The sequence below is a fragment of the Dasypus novemcinctus genome, chromosome 4 (assembly GCF_030445035.2).
Source record: "Dasypus novemcinctus isolate mDasNov1 chromosome 4, mDasNov1.1.hap2, whole genome shotgun sequence".
In the NCBI taxonomy this organism is placed as follows: domain Eukaryota; kingdom Metazoa; phylum Chordata; class Mammalia; order Cingulata; family Dasypodidae; genus Dasypus; species Dasypus novemcinctus.
In genome coordinates, this window is record NC_080676.1 from 157,762,743 (window position 1) to 157,782,007 (window position 19,265).

At 41.6% G+C, this 19,265-nt stretch overlaps 1 protein-coding gene across 6 annotated transcripts in view; it reads left to right on the plus strand.

Annotated features, from left to right (window-relative positions):
• TTC3 (tetratricopeptide repeat domain 3) overlaps positions 1-19,265 on the plus strand; it is a 102,164-nt gene that overhangs the window by 62,320 nt on the left and 20,579 nt on the right. For all 6 annotated transcript variants that reach the window (XR_011648720.1, XM_058296223.1, XM_058296222.2 and 3 more), the window contains 6 exons: positions 51-377; positions 3,849-4,100; positions 6,737-6,783; positions 7,690-7,743; positions 8,853-8,926; positions 10,646-10,867. Coding sequence is in view for 5 of the 6 variants with exons in the window: in XM_058296223.1 (XP_058152206.1) it covers positions 51-377; positions 3,849-4,100; positions 6,737-6,783; positions 7,690-7,743; positions 8,853-8,926; positions 10,646-10,867 (976 nt within the window). In the remaining variant the exon portion in view is untranslated. The remainder of the gene's footprint in view (positions 1-50; positions 378-3,848; positions 4,101-6,736; positions 6,784-7,689; positions 7,744-8,852; positions 8,927-10,645; positions 10,868-19,265) is intronic.

Here is a 19,265-nt window from a genome sequence, read left to right on the forward strand (position 1 = left end):
TGCAGATTTCCTGTTTCTCTCTGTAACTGACCACTGTTATTTACCTGTAGAAACTGCGGCAAATATCCATAGTTGCCGGTTCCTTGATGACAGAATTCTGCAGTGCCTCAGTCAGTACTCAGACAAGATTAAAGCCGGTATCCTGAACCCTCCCAAGCTTCTCAAAGAATTGCTTTCCTGGAAGGTGTTAAGCTTTGAAGACTACAGCACGTGCCTTTCTCGCAAGAATTATGCAAATGAAGTAGTGGACTTTGCCATTGGTGTCTTGGTTCAACAAAATAATAGAGTGAAGACAAGAATCTTCCTGCATGTTTTGAGCGAGCTTGAAGAAGTAGAGCCAAAATTAGCCACCTGGATCCAGAAACTTAATAGCTTTGGTAGGTTGCTTTCTTCTGGAGGGATGGAGGTCAGGAGGAATGAGAAATGCAGGCCCTGGCATCCTTGTCCGTTTTCCTGTCACTTCATTTCCTAGGGCTGCTCTAACGAGGGCCACTAACCAGGTGGCTTACAACAGCAGGAAGCTGTTTCCTGGAGGCCTGGAGGCGGGAGGTCTGGGACCAAGGTGACGGCAGGCTGGGCCTCCTCTGAAGCCCCTTGGGTTCAGGCGGTGGCTTGCTGGCCTAACCCCCTCTGCAGCGCTGGCAGTGGCTGTCTTCTCTCTGTGTCCAGTCCCCTCTTGTAAGCTTGCCAGTCACGTTGGCTGAGGGCCCACCTGACCCAGGCTGGCCACCTCTTACCTGGTCACCTCTTCAGAGTTCCTGTTTCTACATGGAACTGGGGAGTAGGACTTGAATATCTTTTAGGGGACACATTTCAATCCACAGTAGGTGTTTTTTAAATGCAGAATTGTAAGTTTGTAGTTAAAAATACTGTTTCTCCTCTCTTCCCAATTGGTAGATGATATTATGTATCAGGTTGCAGTGTACTGTTTCAAAAGGTGTGAACACAAGGAAAATCTGTGAAGAAGCAAATGCAGATCTGTATTGATGCTAAACTCCATGTAGATGTGCAAACTGTGTGAACATCGGGCACAACCATAGATGGCACCCCTGGGGTCTTGGGAACTGTGCATTTCAGTGACTGTTGAGATGGAAAAAGAGTCTAAAATTTATATTCATGAACGTGAAGTTGAGAGGGGAGAGTAAATGGGATGAATTGCTTTGGATCACCCAAAGCAAATCTATATTTAAGGATTAAGAGGAAGATAGCCAGGGGTTGAACTAGGCTGTGAATCACAGGATCATAAAACTGTTACTCTGTTTTGTTTTCTCTGATTGGAAGAGAAGATGGAGAAGGTGTAGGCAGACCTGCCTCCAAGCCTGCCCTTCGCCCAAGGCCATGCAGGGCTGCCCAGGGAGAGCCATTGGCTGGCATTAGGCTCATCTTGGGCACCTGCTGGGCTCGGTTTATCATAGTGACGGTGAAGGTACCTGGGGTAGTACTGTAGATGGCTCAATTGGCAGCTGTTGGGTCAAAGACTCCAAGGAGTTGCAAAGAGAGCTGGCTTTTCAGCAACAGCCCAAAAAGTGGGGCCTGCAAGCCTCTGAGAGCAACCACCTCTTGCCTGAGTTTTTAGAGACATGGAGGCTATCAGAATGCTGGGGATTCAGAGGATATGTTGGTAAATGTCTGTCGGTAGAGACAAAGTAAGATGGCAGCAAGCTTGGCGTAATTAGAGACCAAGTGCTCCCACGTGGCTCTGCAAGGGTTTCTGGTCCCAGAAAATCACCCTGAAGTAATAAACTTTATTGCTGTTATCTGTTAACGATCAGGTAAATAAACTATAAAGCCAGCTCTTACTTTCACCTGCTGTAGAACCACGTCAGGAATGGAGGGACAGGCTCGTCTGGGCAACATGCTGTGGGCCACAGCGCCCTCCAGTGTTTATCCTCATCATCTGCAGCTTTCGAGCCCTACAGCTCACTGGCCGAAAAAGGCAATCTGTCCTTTCAATATAATGTGTTTGTTCTGAGGCTTACAGGTATCTCTTCCTATTAGTCAGGGTTTTCCAGAGAAACAGGACCAGTAGGAGATACGTATATATGTGTGTGTTTATATTTTAAGAAGTTTATTTTAAAGAATTGGCTCATGTGAACGTGGAGGGCTGTTAAGACAAAATGAAAATTGTGTTAAGAGTGATGCTGAGGGCGTGAGTCATATCCAGAGGGGAGGCCAGCAGGCTGGAAACTCAGGATGGGGTGTTGAGGCCGAATGCCATCTGATGGAATGGGGCCCACCCACCTTACTGAGAGGCTGCTCCTTTACTTAAAGTCAGCAGTGGCAGATGCTAATCGTATCCACAGAATATGGGCTCAGCAACATCTAGGCCAGCGTTTGACCAAACCACTGGACACCATCCCTTAGCCAAGGTGACACACAACGTTACCATCACCTGCTTCAATAAGTACGTGCGCATGCCACTTAACGTTGCAATTTCTATTTAGAGGTGTAAAAGGAATTCCAGCATTTTAATTACGAAGACCATACTATAGCCCTGATAGGAAGCTGACATTTATTTATTAAAAGCAAGTGGTTTCCACTTGCTGGAGTTGTACTTCTTTCTCTCAAAAAGTCTATACAGCATCGTCCTATCGTGTGCATTTAACTTAAAAGAGGTCAGTTTATGCACTCAGCAAAGAGAAAGAGCGAGGGGGAGTGAGCCGGCCAGCTGGCGGCTCTCCAGAGAGGCAGCCCGGCAGCAGGGACCCAGGCGAGAGGAGGCACTGCGGTGAGATGCCGCCTGCCTGCCCTGCCCTTGCCGCCGCCTGCTCTGAGGGGAAGCTGGGACGGAGCGGTGGAGGTGACGGTCCATCTTTGGTGGTTCCCCACACCCCTTTATAGTGTGTGAGTATTTTATATGGTGACTGATTCTGGTGTTCTGAGGTATGCGTTCTTCAAACGTGCCCTGAAGTGCCAGCTGTTTCATCTGGAAGAAACCGTGACCCCAGGTTACTTACATACCGCGCAGCCTGCTCCGCTCACTCACTTCAGAACCCGAGGCCTGCGGAAGGCACTGCGCTGTGTCGGCGCACTGAGGGGCAGTCCAGCAGGGTCACGTGTTGCTTTGGTGGCTGTCAGTCAGGGTTAAGCACCCCTTCCCTTCAGCCATTTCTCTGAGGGTGCAGCCACCCCTTTCCCTGGTTCAGAGGGGGGCGTAAAGGCAGGAGAGGGGCACCTCAATTGTCACAGAGGGGAGGAGCCGTGGAACTGGGGTGAGGAGCCGTTCTCGAAGGTGTTGGGGAGCAGCTCACCTGTGCCCTGTTTAAAGGCGTTTGGGGAGCCTTTACATGTTCTCACTTTATCCGGGAGCAGATGTGGCTCCAGCCATTGAGCGCCTGCTTCCCGCTTGGAAGGTCCCAGGTTCAGTTCCCGGTGCCTCCTAAAAAACAAACAAGCAAATATGTTCTTGTTTTGTTCTGCGGAACAGATTTGGAAAACATTGTACTAATAGGAGTGAAAAGTGTTGCTTTCATTTTATTTTTTTATATGTGCTTAATTTTTTTAAGGTACTTAATACTGTAAGTATGCATAAATGTTAGAGTGAAAGTTTCGACTTGATGAAAAAGTTATTGTTATAGAGTGTTTGGAAAAGAATTTAATGCCTTGATTTCATCTCCTGAATCTGATAAAGGTAATTATAATGGTTAGGGGCCTTTGGCCCACCTACTTTACTAGTAGGTAAGAACTATTTTAATCAGCGTACCAATGTTAAATGGTGTCTCTAAAATGCATAATAGCTTGAACAAGTTTGTTCTCAAGAATTTGTTTTCTCTGAAAATGTAAACAAACTCTACTGTGACTTTACAGTCAATTTTTCCCTTCTGATTTGAGTTCTGTTCCTGTTACAGGCTTGGATGCCACAGGACCTTTTTTAGCTCGTTATGGCGCATCTCTTAAGGAACTTGATTTTAGCATCATGGCTTTTCTCTGGAATGAGAAATATGGTCCTAAAATGGAGTCTCTTGAAGGAAAGTCTCTGGATTATTTCTTTGAACCAACATCATTGACGCAAGCACGCTGTTTAATATGGCTGCTAGAAGACCACAGAGAGAGGTTTCCGGCATTGCATAGTGCTTTAGACGAATTCTTTGATATTTTGGGTATGTGAACCAAATTTAAGTTTATTTATGCCTAATTCTAGAAAAAAAATCTGTAAAAGATCTAGCTTATTTGGAGACTTAATAGGAAAAATACTGAGAAACTGTTATTGCGTAATTGATTTATTTGGCAAAGTTAGTAATTGAAAGTAATGATTTTTTAAAAGAATATCCTGAAGCTTGTTTTTCTGTAGTGAGCTGAGCATTGTAGAGATGGGTATGTGATGCAACCACACACCATCCTACTCCCATCTTAGATGTTTTGTATAGGATCAGGGCAAAGATCGCTTATTCAGTGGATAGGCTTTATTAGCAAATGGTTTGATTTGTAGCATTCCATAAAATGTTGGACTGCAAAAGGAGGTGATGTTTGCAGAATCTGGGGCAGATAATACATCTGCTTTAGATGGAAGAGCCTAGAACTGGACATAAGACAAAGTAGACTGTGGCTCAGATTCTTCTCTAGTTCAATTCATTACGAACTTCATGTGTGATCCCACACCCTCAGGACTCAGAGCTAGGTGTTAACAAGGAATTCAGAAATGCTTCTGCTAGTCCCTGCCCTCAAGGAGCTTATGCTCTAGAAAAACGGAGTAAGATGAATGCACAAGTCACTGTAATACAGCAGTAAGCCAAGGGGTCCCGAGGCAGGATTGAGCACTTGGTGTTCTTCCTGCAGAAAAGGAAATTCCTGGTGCAGGAGCTAGAGCCTGAGATGGCCTGTGAACGTCAGGGGTTAGAGAGTTGGGCGGATGGCGCTGCCCGTTTGGTCAACAGCCCGGAGCCCAGTTAGGATAACTAGCAGCTAATTCCTTAGCGCTTCCTGAGCCTAGTTTCCTCGTCATTGAAATAAGAGGATTTGGACCAAATGATCTGTGTGGCCCTTGTGGCTTCACAATTCTAGTAGTCTTAGATTCTAAATTAATTTCCACTTCTTATCTGTTACTACACTTGTTTTACGATCATCGCTCCCCCTTGGCCCTGGCATCGTAGGTCTTCTTTATATAATAGTGTCAGAAATTAGACTTTTAAATTCCATGCTGCTTGTTGTAAAGGGTACATGAAAAGGTCTGGCCTCGTCCAGAAGTGTCACGTATCGCAAACTTTAAATGCTGCGTGAGGAACCGAAAAGCTTAATTTTGTTGTGGTCCTTAGGAATGAGCACACTCAAATATAGATGGCTTTCTTTTTCCAGGATACTGCTACATGACTGGAAGGTGACATGCCACTTGATAGCCTGAATTTATTGCCATCAGTTTGCTGCTGCTGGTAATAAAATGCTGCCTGGGATTGAGCTTACAAAGCCAGATGCATGTTGGGATCGCAGTTGGCTCTCAGTGTGCATTCTCCATGATTCTTGTGTTCTGTATCTAAAATGCACAGTACACCCAGCTGTGACTGTTTCTCTGCTTTTAGCCCTGGACTTGGAAGCCACCAATCAAATGACCGGCCCGCCCAGCAGATTTTCAAGTCCAGTAGTGCGCCTCCACCTCGGCCCAGCCACTCTCCCTTTTATCTCTTTTCTTTTAAATGAAGGGTTATATTTCTTAAAACTTCTCAAAATCGACTCATCTCTTAAATCAGGGTGTTCGATAGTATTATCAGAGCTCTTATCACTGGGGGCCTCACCTCCCTCCTGGACTCCAGGGCACAGGCTCCTGGGCAGTGGTATGGCAAAACCTGCTTCCCCAGAGGCCTGTTTTTCCTAAATTTATCTCAGAAACATCTTTATGTAGTTTTTAAGAAGAAAATCCTGGAATTAAATTTTGACTCTTCTCCTCTTTGTCACCAGCCCAAGTAAGCATCACCTCTGATCTGTCCCTTCCTGTGTGTCCCCACTGCCCTGGGCCAGGCCCAAAATTTTTATCTGCCACGATGAGATGATTGCAGTAGCCTCCAAACTGGTTTCCATGCTGGTAGGCCCTCCCACGCCAAATCTTCAAATCTGCCTCTTGTGATCCCACTAGTTCCTCTTCTAGGACATCTGTCTTGATGCTGCAGCTCTTCTGTTTGGGAAATGTTTGCTTAGCTTTGCCTACAAATCAACGGGCAGCATCTCTGTGGGTTCTCCACCACTCTCGCCACCTGCCTTCCGAGTATGCCCCTACTTGTCACTGTGCCCGAGCTCACCTGGTGCTTTCCCACCTCGGGTCTTTGCTCATGTAGTACCCCCGCCCCTTCCACTCCTTTGCTTGTTCATTTCAAGTCTAACTTAAATGCCCTCTCTTCCCTGCAGCTCTTCCCCTCAAATACTCCATTCCTCCTTCTTTGTTTCCTTTGTGCCTTATTGTGGGACTTGCCAACTGTGGTTTAGTCGTTTGCCCGTTTGTCTCTTTCTCAGTGGACCTTGAGCTCCTCTCGTTGATGGCAGGGACTGTGTTTTATGCATCTCTGTATTCCTAACCTAGCACAATGCTTGGCACATGGAAGACGCTGGAATTATGCTTAAGTGGATTGAAATGTTGTGGTTCTTGGTGGCGGGTTTCCCATTTAGTTACTGATTTTATGCTGGATCAGAGCCACATAAGGAGTAGAACATATTCTGCTGGTGGTAAGTGGGGTAGTGTTTTTAAAGGCTGTAGCGTGTTATTTGGAAATGCAAATAGTTTCCTCACAAAACCATCTGTGTCTTCCTGCAGACAGCCGCTGTACTGTATTGAGAAAACATGATAATCAAGAAGTTCCGGTAAGTTATTTGGTCACTTTAAATGTTAGGTTCTAATTTATGTTAATGAAGTGAGAGGAACCCTTGCCAGTGTTTATTTACGTCACGGGTAGCATTCCAGAACCAAATTTGGAGGACTTTTGAGTAATGTACACCTGTCATTCAAAAGCTTAACCCCAGTTTTCCTCCTGAGATTGGAGCAATAATCCACAAATTCTGGGGCTTAAATTAGGCAATGTCTATACAGTCTTATCCCTAATAAGTGCTAGTATTGGAAATAGAGTTCACCTGACATGAAAATGAAGTCATTTTCAATGGTTAAAATAGTAATGTTTTGTCCTATAAGGAAACAAAAGGACATTGTTTTGAGTGACTCCAAATTGTGTTAAAACAATTCCAGAGTTGTTTTCCTTAATAGACTGGAGTTGCCTTTATTCTTCCTGGCAGTTCAGGAATTTTCCAGTTTAAGGAAGTGATTAAATAGAGGAAGAAAAAGCACTGTGGCAGTTTCAGAGGGGAAAGATGCATGTTTCCTGACTTGCAGGATCAAGTCATCTGTACTTGACATTTTGCCATCATCTACTGTATCGGATACTCCCCGTCTAAGAACGGCGGTGCACCTAACAAACCCCGGGGAAATTAAATGCTGCTTTTAAATTCACTATTTCAGTCCCACTTTAAAATGTTGGGACAATTAAATTTTAGTTATAACATTAGGCATCATTAAAATTTTTCTTGGTTTCTATTATGAACCATAACACTTGGGCTGAAACACTTAGTTTTTTTGTGTTTTTTTGGTTAAATATTTTATATACCTTTAACTTAAGACCAGTCTATGAAAATCAGTGTGATATCTTTACACTGAACTTCAAAATGCTGTTTTTGGAGTATCTTATTCATTGGTTATTTTTTCCCCTGTTTTTTTAGTTTACTTCTACCAAAAAGCACAAAAGCAAGAAAAAGAAGCAAAAAGATTCAAAGGTATGGAGTATTTCTGTATTAATTCTTGTCTAAACCCTACAAAATAATTGATTGTGTATGTCAATGACAATGAACCAATTTGGGGATGTTTTGAAGCATCTTGTGGAGCAGGACTTTCCAGGTACTTTGGCTCCTTCTCCACTTAAGGTTCGTGTTGCACATAAGGAACTCTTGGAAAGCCTCTTATTCTTTATTGCCCTTTCATTTTCTGGGTGTTTCCCCTTGTTGGGTAGGGTTCTGTATGCGTGGAGCAGAGCGGGCGCGGCAGGACCTGGGTCCCGGGCGTGGGCCCGCCAGTGACTGGCCTTGTGGTTTGGGGCAAGTTATTTGACTCCCTGCGACCGAATATCCTCCTCTGGCTAAGAGGAACGGTAGTGAATCTTTTTACTGGTACCTAGCAGAGTAGCTGTGGTGGTGAGGGGCTTGATGGAATGCTGGATCATTGTCATCTGTTATTTCTACTGTAACGAAACTGAAGTCCGTGCGGAGGGAGGAAAGCAGGAGGATCGTTTCCAGAATTCACAAAGCTTTTGTCGGGATTATTTCTGTTCAAATGCTTCTCTGAAATGTTCGACATACAAAGGGATGAAGAACCATCATCAGAAGAGAATCGCAGGATGTTGCCATCCTGTGCTTCTCCCAGAGCGTCCTCCCCAGCCCATGAGATAAACAGGGCATTATTTTTACCTTCCTTGCTGGGTTTTGAGGGCTGTCTCGTATGCGTTTGTGGGGGAAGGTGGGAGGCCAGTGTTAGAGCAAGGAAGTATTGGAGGAGAACGAGAGCAGCTTATAAGTTCTGATGAAAGTTTTCTTTTCTCTTTGTATATCTTTAGCTAAAGTGGGAATTTGAACTGAGTGATATTTCAGTTTTTCTTGGCACTTTGGAAACCACCCTAAATATTAAGTTGAGCCTATTTATGGCCACTGAAACTTAAATTACCATGTGCTCCTATTCTTGAGAAAATTTGGATAGGTCTTACATATTGGCAATTTACAGGCATATTTATATAAACATCCCTCAGTTTTTTAATGGTATTTTTTTTTCCCTTCCTGGAATTTTAAGGTAGAACATCATTGTCTTTTTTTTTTTTTTTTGTCTTTTAAACCAGCCTATGTTAGTTGGGTCTGGAACGGGTTCAATCATAACGAGTTCTGAGATGGTCACTTCAAGTGAAGACCATAAGTAAGTACAAAAATGAAGTTTTGCTTCATTTTAATTCAAGCATCTTAACTTAGTAAGTGGTGTCAATTTAATGTACTTTAAACTTGAGTTTTATTTCCCTGACTTCCATGAATAAAGATGTGCATCTATTATGATAATTTAATGTTACTCATCTTGGTTGAATTTATAGCATGGCTTGTAGGTGTTAAGAATTCATATAAATTGTTTGAAGTCACAGGGCTACTGATATTTGTTAGATAAGTGTGTTCTGAGAACCTACTATGTGCAAGGCAGTATGGGAAAATCCTAGGAAAAAATGTCTGTCAATAGAATATAATTAAAAGGCTAGATGAAGAGCATGTCCTATTAATAATTACCAGCATATTTGCTGTGACAGGAGAGAAGATGTGTTGGAGGCTCTATCTGATGTTCTAATTTAATCTTAGTAGTGATTTTCAGTGGTAACTGGTTGTTAAAACTGACTTTTCAAGAAACAAATAGACATAAAGAAGAAAAATAGAACTAGTGAGTGGTAGTGATGTTTTTACATCACTTTCCTTTATGGACCAAAAACCACAAAATAGTTTCTTTTGTTTTGGTTTTTTTGTTGTTTTTTCTTTCACATTTTATAAAGGAGTTTTAATAGCAAATAAAATGTGCAAATTTTCATGAATTCCTTAAGTTTACAATTTGTGTGGAGTTAAAATGATAATAGCTTATGTGTAGATAACATACCTTTTTATACAGGCCCTATTCTAAGGACTTTACATATTTAAACTAATTTAATTCATCCATCTACCATCGATGATAAGTACTATTATGTCCATTTTCCAGATGGAGAAACTGAGACCCAAGGTTGGTAAATAGCAAAGCCAGTATTCAAACCAGGCATTCTGGCTTTAGAGCCCCCACTCAAGCAACTACATCTTTTTAGAGTATGATAACCTTACGTTCTTCTTTTTAAAAATCTTACTGTTAAGCACCTTAACCAGTCTCAGTCTTATTTTAACTTACATTAATTGCAGTTATAAAATTGTATTTTTTCTTACTTTTTTTTTTTTTAAGATTTATTTTTTATTTATTCCCCGCCCCCCCACTGTGTGTTCTTCTGCGACTGCTTCTATCCTTAGCAGCACCGGGAATCTGTGTCTCTTTTTGTTGCGTCAGCTCTCCGTGTGTGTGGCGCCATTCCTGGGCAGGCTGCACTTCCTTTCGCACTGGGAGGCTCTCCTTACAGGGCGCACTCCTTGCATGTGGGGCTCCCCTACGCGGGGGACACCCCTATGTGGGGACACCCTTGCGTGGCAGGGCACTCCTTGCATGCATCAGCACTGCGCATGGGCCAGCTCCACACGGGTCAAGGAGGCCCGGGGTTTGAACCACGGACCTCCCATGTGGTAGGCAGACGCCCTGTATCCATTGGGCCAAATCCGCTTCCCTTTTCTTACTCTTTAATAAGGTTTAATTACTGTAACACATAGATTTAAAGAAACACAAATGAATTTTAAAAAATTTCGTCTTCGCAGCAAGAACAGATAGTTAAAGGTGCTCACTCAGAATGTCAGGTATAATTTCTCTTGAGTGTATTTGTAGAAGGGTAACTTTTTTGCATTAGGTTCAATGTTAGTATTTTTTGCATCACAAGACTGAGATACCATCTGTGCCTTTATTTCAATTTAAGTATTTTTCTGGTTCACCCAGAGGTTTTAAAAAAGCACGAAATTGTTTTTTCTGTGGCAGATCCAGCTCCAGTTCTGCAGGCCCATTTGTAGTGCCGGAACATCTTCGGAAAGAGGTAGAAGAATTTGAAGCTCTGTATCAGCAGCAGCAGCTGCAGAAGCAGCAGCAGCAGCAGCAGCAGCAGCAGGATCCAGATCAGGATCAGCAAAATACTGAATATGTGGTCCGTAGTAAGAAAGCGTGGGAAATTAACCCCAAACAAAAAAACTCCACTCTCTACGAGTAAGTAGCCTAGCATTTCGACACTGTTATTTTATACCGAGACCACCAGTTCAAGGTCTGAAGATGCTTAGTTTGTGTCTCTTATGTTTATTAATGGAATCATTAATGAGCTCTTGACCTCTAAGAAAGAAATGCATTTTTAAAGCTATTAATCGAGGATGTTTAATTATTAAATTTAAGAGTCCTAATTTTATCAGTTTGAGCTGGTAATATAGATACTTTCTATTTTTGAGCCTGGCCCGGCATATACTGAAAGGACTGATAAAGCCTCCAGCCATAATCTTTTAATCTTGAATTTGCGGGAATGCATTTGACAAGGAGTGGTGTGGTTGTTTGATCTCAGTGTCCTCGCACAGATGGATGTATCGGTTTGGCATCTCATAATTCCAGTGATGAGTGACATCGCTTGGTGAAGCATTTCCCTTTTATTGGGAGAGGAGAACAGGACACCGTTTTTCACGTGGGTGATAGTTCCGCCTAAATGGTAGTGCAGCTGTAGGAGCTGGGACTCCTGTTGTATGTTGGAGACTTGACTTTCTGACATGGATCTAGTAAGAGAGAAACAGACTTTTAAGTAACTCTGGATGTGAGTTCGGTGAACATGAAAATGTGAAACTCAACAGTGAAGTCAAGACTGAGTGGGATGGATGGTGAAAAGTTTGGGAAAACCTAGGAAGTAGCTTGCCATTTTTAGATTGGCATTAATAAATAGTGCATGAGGGCTTTCTTAATAAAAGAAATTGAAGGCCAAGATATAGAATAGAAAGTTAACGTGAAAGCTAACTCTTCTGAAAAGCTTGTCATTCTTCTGTTTTTCCTCTGTGCATCATCCTGTTCAATCTAAATTTGCTTTTGATTTTTCTTTAGAGTTGAAGTACAGAGCAAATTGTATTTCTAAAGAACTGGATGGCCACATGGAAACAGCAATAAAACTATACTAATATTTCTTAAAATACGCAAGCCTTCACTTTAAATCTCCACGACAGGAGCAACAATGAGTGCTTTCATAGGCTTGCCTCTTAAAGAACTGATTGCCGTGATGAGTGGGGAGAAATTAAACCGCTTAACGAGAAAAAACTAGTCTGATTTGTATGTATTTTGAAATATAATCCATATCTTATAATAGGAGAAAGCTAGGAAGTTACACCTTAAAACATGACGCTTTGAATTTTCAAAAGTGCACATGTGATGGTTAAGAATGATAGTTTATCTTATAAGGCAGTGGATGAAACAAAGAAATATGAAACTATTATATATGAAAAGAGCATGGAGAGGAGCAGATGCAGATCAAGTGGTTGAGTGCCTGCTTCCCGTATATGAGGTCCTGAGTTCAATCCCTGGCACCTCCTTAAAAAAAAAGGAACATGGAGTAGAAAAATTATTCAAGGAGTCAGGATTACTGGGATTACTCCTGAATTAGCCTTTCCTTCACTTTAGTTTTTCACTTTAAATTGAGGGGATTGGATTCATTAATTTTAAATCAATTCATTTTTTATTAGCAAAGTTGTAGGTTTACAAAAATTACTTGAAAAAAATACAGGGTTCATATACAATCTCCCTCAATACACACAGTTTTCCTTTTTCTTAATGCAATGCATTAGTGTGGTAACTTGTTATAATGGATGAAACAATATTATCATAACTATACTATTACCTATAGTCCACAGTTTACATTAGGGTTCACTATGTTACACAGTCCTATGGTTTTTAAAAAATTTTATTCTAATAACATATATACAACCTAAATTTTCCCTCTTTTAACCACATTCAAATATATAATTCAGTGCTGTTAATTATGTTCATATTGTTGTGCTACCATCACTACCATCTATTACCAAAACTTTTCCATCTCCCCAATAGACACTCTCCATTTAAGCTTTAACTCTCCATTCCCTAGGGCACTCCTTGCGCACATCAGCACTGCGCGTGGGCCAGCTCCACACGGGTCAAGGAGGCTCAGGGTTTGAACCGCAGACCTCCCATGTGTTAGACGGACGCCCTAACCACTGGGCCAAGTCCGCTTCCCTTGACATCTTAACATTATTTATTCTTCTAATCCATGATGGAACCCATCTTCTATGATTTCTTTTAGCCCTGTTTTGTAGTTTTCTGAGTACAGGTCTATTACATCCTTGGTAAAATTTTTTCCTAGATATTTGAGTCTTTTAGTTGCTTTTGTAAATGAAATTTTTTTCTTGATTTCCTCCTCAGATTGCTCATTACTAGTGTATAGAAACACTACTGAGCTTTGAATGTTGACCTTATATCCTCACACTTTGCTGAACTTGTTTCTAGTTCAAAACTAGCTCTAGTAGTTTTGTTGTTGATTTTTTGGGATTTTCTAAATATAGGATAATGTCATGCAAATAGTGAAAGTTTTACTTCTTCCTTTCCAATTTGGATGCCTTTTATTTCTTTTTCTTGCCTAATTGCTATGGCTAGAACCTCCAGTGCCATGTTGAATAAGAGTGGTGACGGTGGCATCCTTGTCTTGTTCCAGGTCTTAGAGGGAAAGCTTTCAGTCTTTCATCATTGAGTATGATGTTAGCAGTGGGTTTTTTTTCATATATGCCTTTACCATGTTGATGAAGTTTCCTTCTATTCCTATCTTTTGAAGTATTTTTATCAAGAAAGGATGTTGAATTTTGTCAGTTACCTTTTCTGCAACAATCAAGATGATTATGTGGTTTTCCTTGGTGGCAGGTTTTTGATGACTGATTCATTCTCTTTACTTATGATTGGTTTGTTGAGGTCTTCTGTTTCTTTTAGAGTCCGCTTTGGTTGTTCTTGTGTTTCTAGCAATTTGTCCATTTCATTTTAGTTGTTTAATTTTTTGGCATACAGTGGTTTATGGTATCTTCTTATGATGTTTTTTATTTCTGTGGGGTCAGTCATAATGTTCCTCTTTTTGTTTCTGATTTTTTTTGCATCTTCTCTTTTCTTTGTTAGTATAGCTAAGGGTTTGTCAATTTTATTGTTGTTCTCGAAGAACCAACTTTTGATTTTGTTGATTCTCTCTTTTTTTTTTTCTCTTCTTCAATCGTTCTAATAATTTCTTTCCTTCCCTTGTTTTGGGATTCATTTACTGTTTTTGTTTTTGTTTTTCTAATTCCTCCAGGTGTGCAGTTATATCTTCAATTTTATCTGTTTCTTCCTTTTTTTTTTTTAAAAAAAAAAAGATTTTATTTATTTATTTATTTATTTCCTCTTCCCTCCTCCCCATTGTCTGCTCTCTGTGTCATTCGCTGTGTGTTCTTCTGTGACTGCTTCTATCCTTATCAGTGGCACCGGGAATCTGTGTTTCTCTTTGTTGCGTCATCTTGTTGTGTCAGCTCTCTGTGTGTGTGGCACCATTCCTGGGCAGGCTGCACTTTCTTCGTGCTGGGCAGCTCTTCGTATGGGGCACACTCCTTGCGCATGGGGTTCCCCTACGTGGGGCACACCCCTGCGTGGCACGACACTCCTTGTGCACATCAGCACTGCGCATGGGCCAGCTCCACATGGGTCAGGGAAGCCCGGGGTTTGAACCACGAACCTCCCATGTGGTAGGCGGATGCCCTAACCACTGGGCCAAGTCTGCTTCCCTCTTCCTTTTTAATGTAGATGTTTAGGGCTATAAATTTCCCTCTCAGCACTGCCTTCGCTGCATCCCATAGGTTTTGATATGTTGCATTTTGTTCTCATTTGCTTCAAGATATTACTGAATTCTCTTGCACTTTCTTCTTTGAACCACTGATTATTTGAGTGTTTATCCATATATTTGTGAATTTTCCAGTTCATCTGTTATTGATTTCCAGTTTCATTGCATTATGATCAGAGAAAGTGCTTTGTATAATTTCAGTCTTTAATTTATTTGACGTTTTGTGGCTCAACACATAGACTTTCCTAGAGAATGATCCATGTACATTTGTGAAGAATGTATATCTTGCTATTTTGGGGTGCAATGTTCTGTATTTGTCTGTTAGGTCTAATTCATGTATCATATTGCTCAAGTTCTCTTTCCTTATCGATCATCTCTTTAGATGTTCTAAACATTTTTTTTTTAAAGATTTATTATTTATTTATTTATTTCTCTCCCCTTCACCCCCACCCCTGCCCCGGTTGTCTGTTCTCTGTGTCTGTTTGCTGTGACTTCTTTGTCTGCTTCTGTTGTCAGCAGCACGGGAATCTGTGTTTCTTTTTGTTGCATCATGTGTCAGCTCTCCATGTGGGCAGATTTTCGCACTGGGCGGCTCTCCTTATGGGGTGCACTCCTTGCACATGGGGCTCCCCTACACGGGGGACACCCCTGCGTGGCATGGCACTCCTTGCACGCATCAGTACTGTGCAAGGGCCAGCTCCACACTGGTCAAGGAGGCCCGGGGTTTGAACCGCGAACCTCCTATGTGGTAGATGGACGCCCTAACCACTGAGCCAAGTCTGCTTCCCTGTTCTATCCATTGATGAGAGTGGTGTATTGAAGTCTCCAACTATTACTGTAGAGATGTCTATTTTTCCTTTCAGTTTTGCCTTCTGTATTTTTGGGTACCCTGGTTGGGTGCATGAATATTTATAAAAGTTACTTTTTTTGGTGGATTGCTCCTTTTATTAATATATAGTGTTCTTCATCTCTTATAACACTTTTGCATTTAAAATCTATTTTGTCTGATATTAGTAAAGCAACCCCAGCTATCTTTTGGTTACTGTTTGTGTGGAATCTCATTTTCTAACCTTTCACTTTCAGCCTATCTGAATCCTTGGTCAAAGGTGAGTCTCTTGCAGATAGCATGTAGATGGCTCATATTTTTTTATCTATTCCGTTAATCTGTATCTTTTGATTGAGAAGTTTAATCCATTAACATTCAGTGTTATTACTATAAAGGCAGTACTTCAACCATCTTATCCTTTGGCTCTTATATGTCATATCTTAGTTTTGTCTTTCTTCTTACACTTCTACTTTCTCTTACTGATAATCTTCACTTCTATACTCTCCTCCAAACCTCTCTCTCCTGTCTCTTCCTTTCAGCCTGTAGAACATCTCTGGTGTTTCTTGTAGAGCAGGTTTCCTGTTAATGAACTCTCTCTCTTTCTGTTTATCTGTGAATAGTTAAAGTCTCCCCCATTTTTGAAGGACAGTTTTGCTGGATAAAGAATTCTTGCCTGGCAGTTTTTTTCTTTCAATATCTTAAATATATCACACTGCTGCCTTCTGTTTTCCATGGTTTCTTTTAAGAGGTCAGCACTTAGTCTTATTGAGCCTCCCTTGTATGTGATGAATTGCTTTTCTCTTGCTGCTTTCAGGATCCTCTCTTTTATCTCTGGCGTTTGACATTCTGAGTAGTAGGTGTCTTGGAGTAGGTCTATTTGGATTTATTCTGGTTGGAATACATTGTGTTTCTTGGACATGGAAATTTTTGTCTTTCATTAGGTGAGGACATTTTAGGCTGCTATTTCCTCAGATATGCTTTTCACCCCTTTTCCCTTCTCTTCACCTTCCAGGTGATGTGTATGTGCACTTTGTGCTGTCATTCAGTTCCCCAAGACTTTGCTCTATTTTTTCCATTCTTTTCTCTATCTGTCCTTCTGTCTGTTCAATTTCAAATGCCCTGCTTTCTAGGTCGCTGACCCTTTCTTCTGCCTGTTCAACTCTGCTGTTGTATGCCTCTAATTTTTTTTTTAAGGGGTACTTGGGATTGAACCAGGACCTCGTACCTGGGAAGCAGGCTCTCAACCACTGAGCTATACCCGCTTCCCTCTAACATTTTAAATCTCATCTATTGTGTCTTTCATGCCAATAAGTTCTGTTTTCTTTACATGTTTTCAAATTCTTTATGCTTATCCAGTGTCTATTTTTCTCCTTTTTTAGATTTTATTTTATTTATTTATTTCTCCCCCCAGTCTCCCTTCTTGTTTGCCTTTTGCTGTGTCTGTGTATTGTGTGCCGGTTGTCTTTTTAGGAGGCACCAGCAACTAAATCTGGGACCTCCAGAGTGGAAGTGAGGTACCTAATTACTTAAGCCACCCTTGCTCCCTGCTTTGTTGTATCTCTCATGTTTTCCTTGTGTCTCTTGTGTCAAATCACTGCACCAATCTGTTGCGTCATCTTGCTGTGTTACTCATCTTCTTTAGGCAGCACTGGGAAGAGAACCTGGGATCTCCCATGTGGTAGGTAGGAGCTCAATTGCTTGAGCCACATCTGCTTCCCCTGGTGTCTTTTTAATATCCTTTATCTCTTTAGTTATATGTTTCCTTCATCTCCTTGAATTGAGTCCAAATTCTATATCTCCTCCAACTTTCAATTTGTTCCTTTGACTGGGCCATATCTTCCTGTTTCTGAGTATTTTAGTATGGCTTGTAGTTTTTTATCAACATCTGATTATCTTGATGAGTTTCCTCTGATGGTCAGTTTCTCTCTCTTGCCTAAGGTTTATTGTTAATTAGCTTTTGTTAAGGCTCTTCTTTGGCTCTTAGTTCAACTTATTCTAAATTTTTGGAATTGTCTGTGTAAGAGATCAAAACATGGTCAGAGACCCATGAATGGGGCACAGAGCAGTTCCAAAGGTCCCTGGGGAGAGAGACAGGAAAAATGCCTGAACCGCCTCCTCTCCTTTAGCCTTCCCAAAGGGTTACTTTCCTGGCCTGCCCAGCAGATGGCGCTCTTCAGCAACCCATTCCCTCAGCCCTAGGAGCAAGTGTATTTTTTCCAACCTCCACGGGGCGGTGCTGAAACAATGGCCGCAAGAATCCGTTTCTGGGCCCGGTAGAACCACACGATTCAGAGCTGGGCTCAGCAATCCAAAGTCACCCTTCAGAAGCCACACTCAGCCGTGCCCCCCCTTTTCCCTGGGAGGAGACCTCCACGCCCCTCTCTGTCCCACAACGTACCACGGCTACTTGCCTCAAGGGTGGGAGATGGGTGCTGGCCCCTGCCTCGAGAGCCATCTGCGCGCAGTTTTGCCGCAATTTCTGTCTCCCCGTCCCGCTCTGTCCTGGATGCTTGGTTTCCAGAACCCCAGAACAGTAGATTCTGACAGTTTCTGCCTGTCCACTTGCTGCTTTTGGAAGAGAGGTGAGCCCTGCCACTCACTGCTCCTTGTTCATCCGCTGGAGGACACTGCTTTTCCCAGCGTTAACTTCTGAGGTGTGTCCTTTCAGACTTTTGAACTGTGTATGTGTGAAAGCATTTCTTCCAGCTTTATTTTCAGTTTTGTCATTTGCCCTTTTCACCTGAAAGTGCATGGCATGGTTTTCATGTCCTGAAATAGCCTTCAGGACCACAACTTTTCTTATCTCCACGTGATCTCCACGTGCATCTGTACCTCATTTTTCACTAATCCTCCTTTGACTGTCCCATTGCTGACATCATGTGAGGCCTTTTCTTTCATGTGGCCCCTGTCCTTCAGTTATCTTAGACCAGGGAGAAAAGCTTTGTTTTTCGATGATTCTTTTTAGCATTCCTTTTGGAGAGCAAATCTACACAGTCTAACAAATATTTGATCCTTTAAAGCAATAAATGCACATACTCCATTCATGGATTGTTCTGCTGCTGCTTAGTAGCAACTTTAGACTGACTAGAAAGACCTTCTACATCAGCCCAAATCCTCAACAAGGATTTCTGTTCCTGACACTTCAGTGGTTTGTTTCTTTTTACCCCTACTGCTCTCAGCGATCTCTTTAAAAATGATGTTTGATGAGAACCTAACCACATTGACATATTTATATTTAACCTGTGAGCTTGCAAAACATGCAGGGGAGCGTCATGTTCGCATCAGTGGCTGAGCTTATCCTTTCTTAGTGAAAAGCATTCGTGATAAACCCCATTAAAAGAAACTGGTTAATGTTAAGTATTCAGAGTAACCTTGCTAATAACCAAGGCATTTGGTGTGTCTGCTTCCTTTCCTAATTGTCATCTGCATTTACTTGCAGCAGCATCTGCATAGAAAGTGGGCATTCCTTGCAAACACATATTTTTCTGCTTGCTCCCTTCTAAATAAGTTGCTCTTCTTACTACTATTAATTTACTTAGAAAGTCCCTTGGGAGATTTTTGCCCTAGAGGAAGCTTTCTTAGCGATGCCGGGTCTGTCTTCTTTGCTAGTTATACTGCTCTTGCAGCGTTTTTGAGCCTGACATGGGAGTGGAAAAGAAAAGAGACCCAGATCTGGAATGAAGAAATCTAGTCAAGATCTAGCTCTTGACCTGTATTGGTTTATTCATCAGAAATGATTAATTTTGGTACTTCTGAATCATCGTATATTCCTAAACAGGAGAATTTTTAATAGATTTATTGTCTGCCAATTCACATAGGATCTTTTGAGATTGGTTTCATCTTCTCATGTGATATTCAAGTTACTTAAATTTATCTTTTTTGCAAATAAAGTTTTTGCTTGTTAGAGATTACATAGTTATATAGTTGAAATT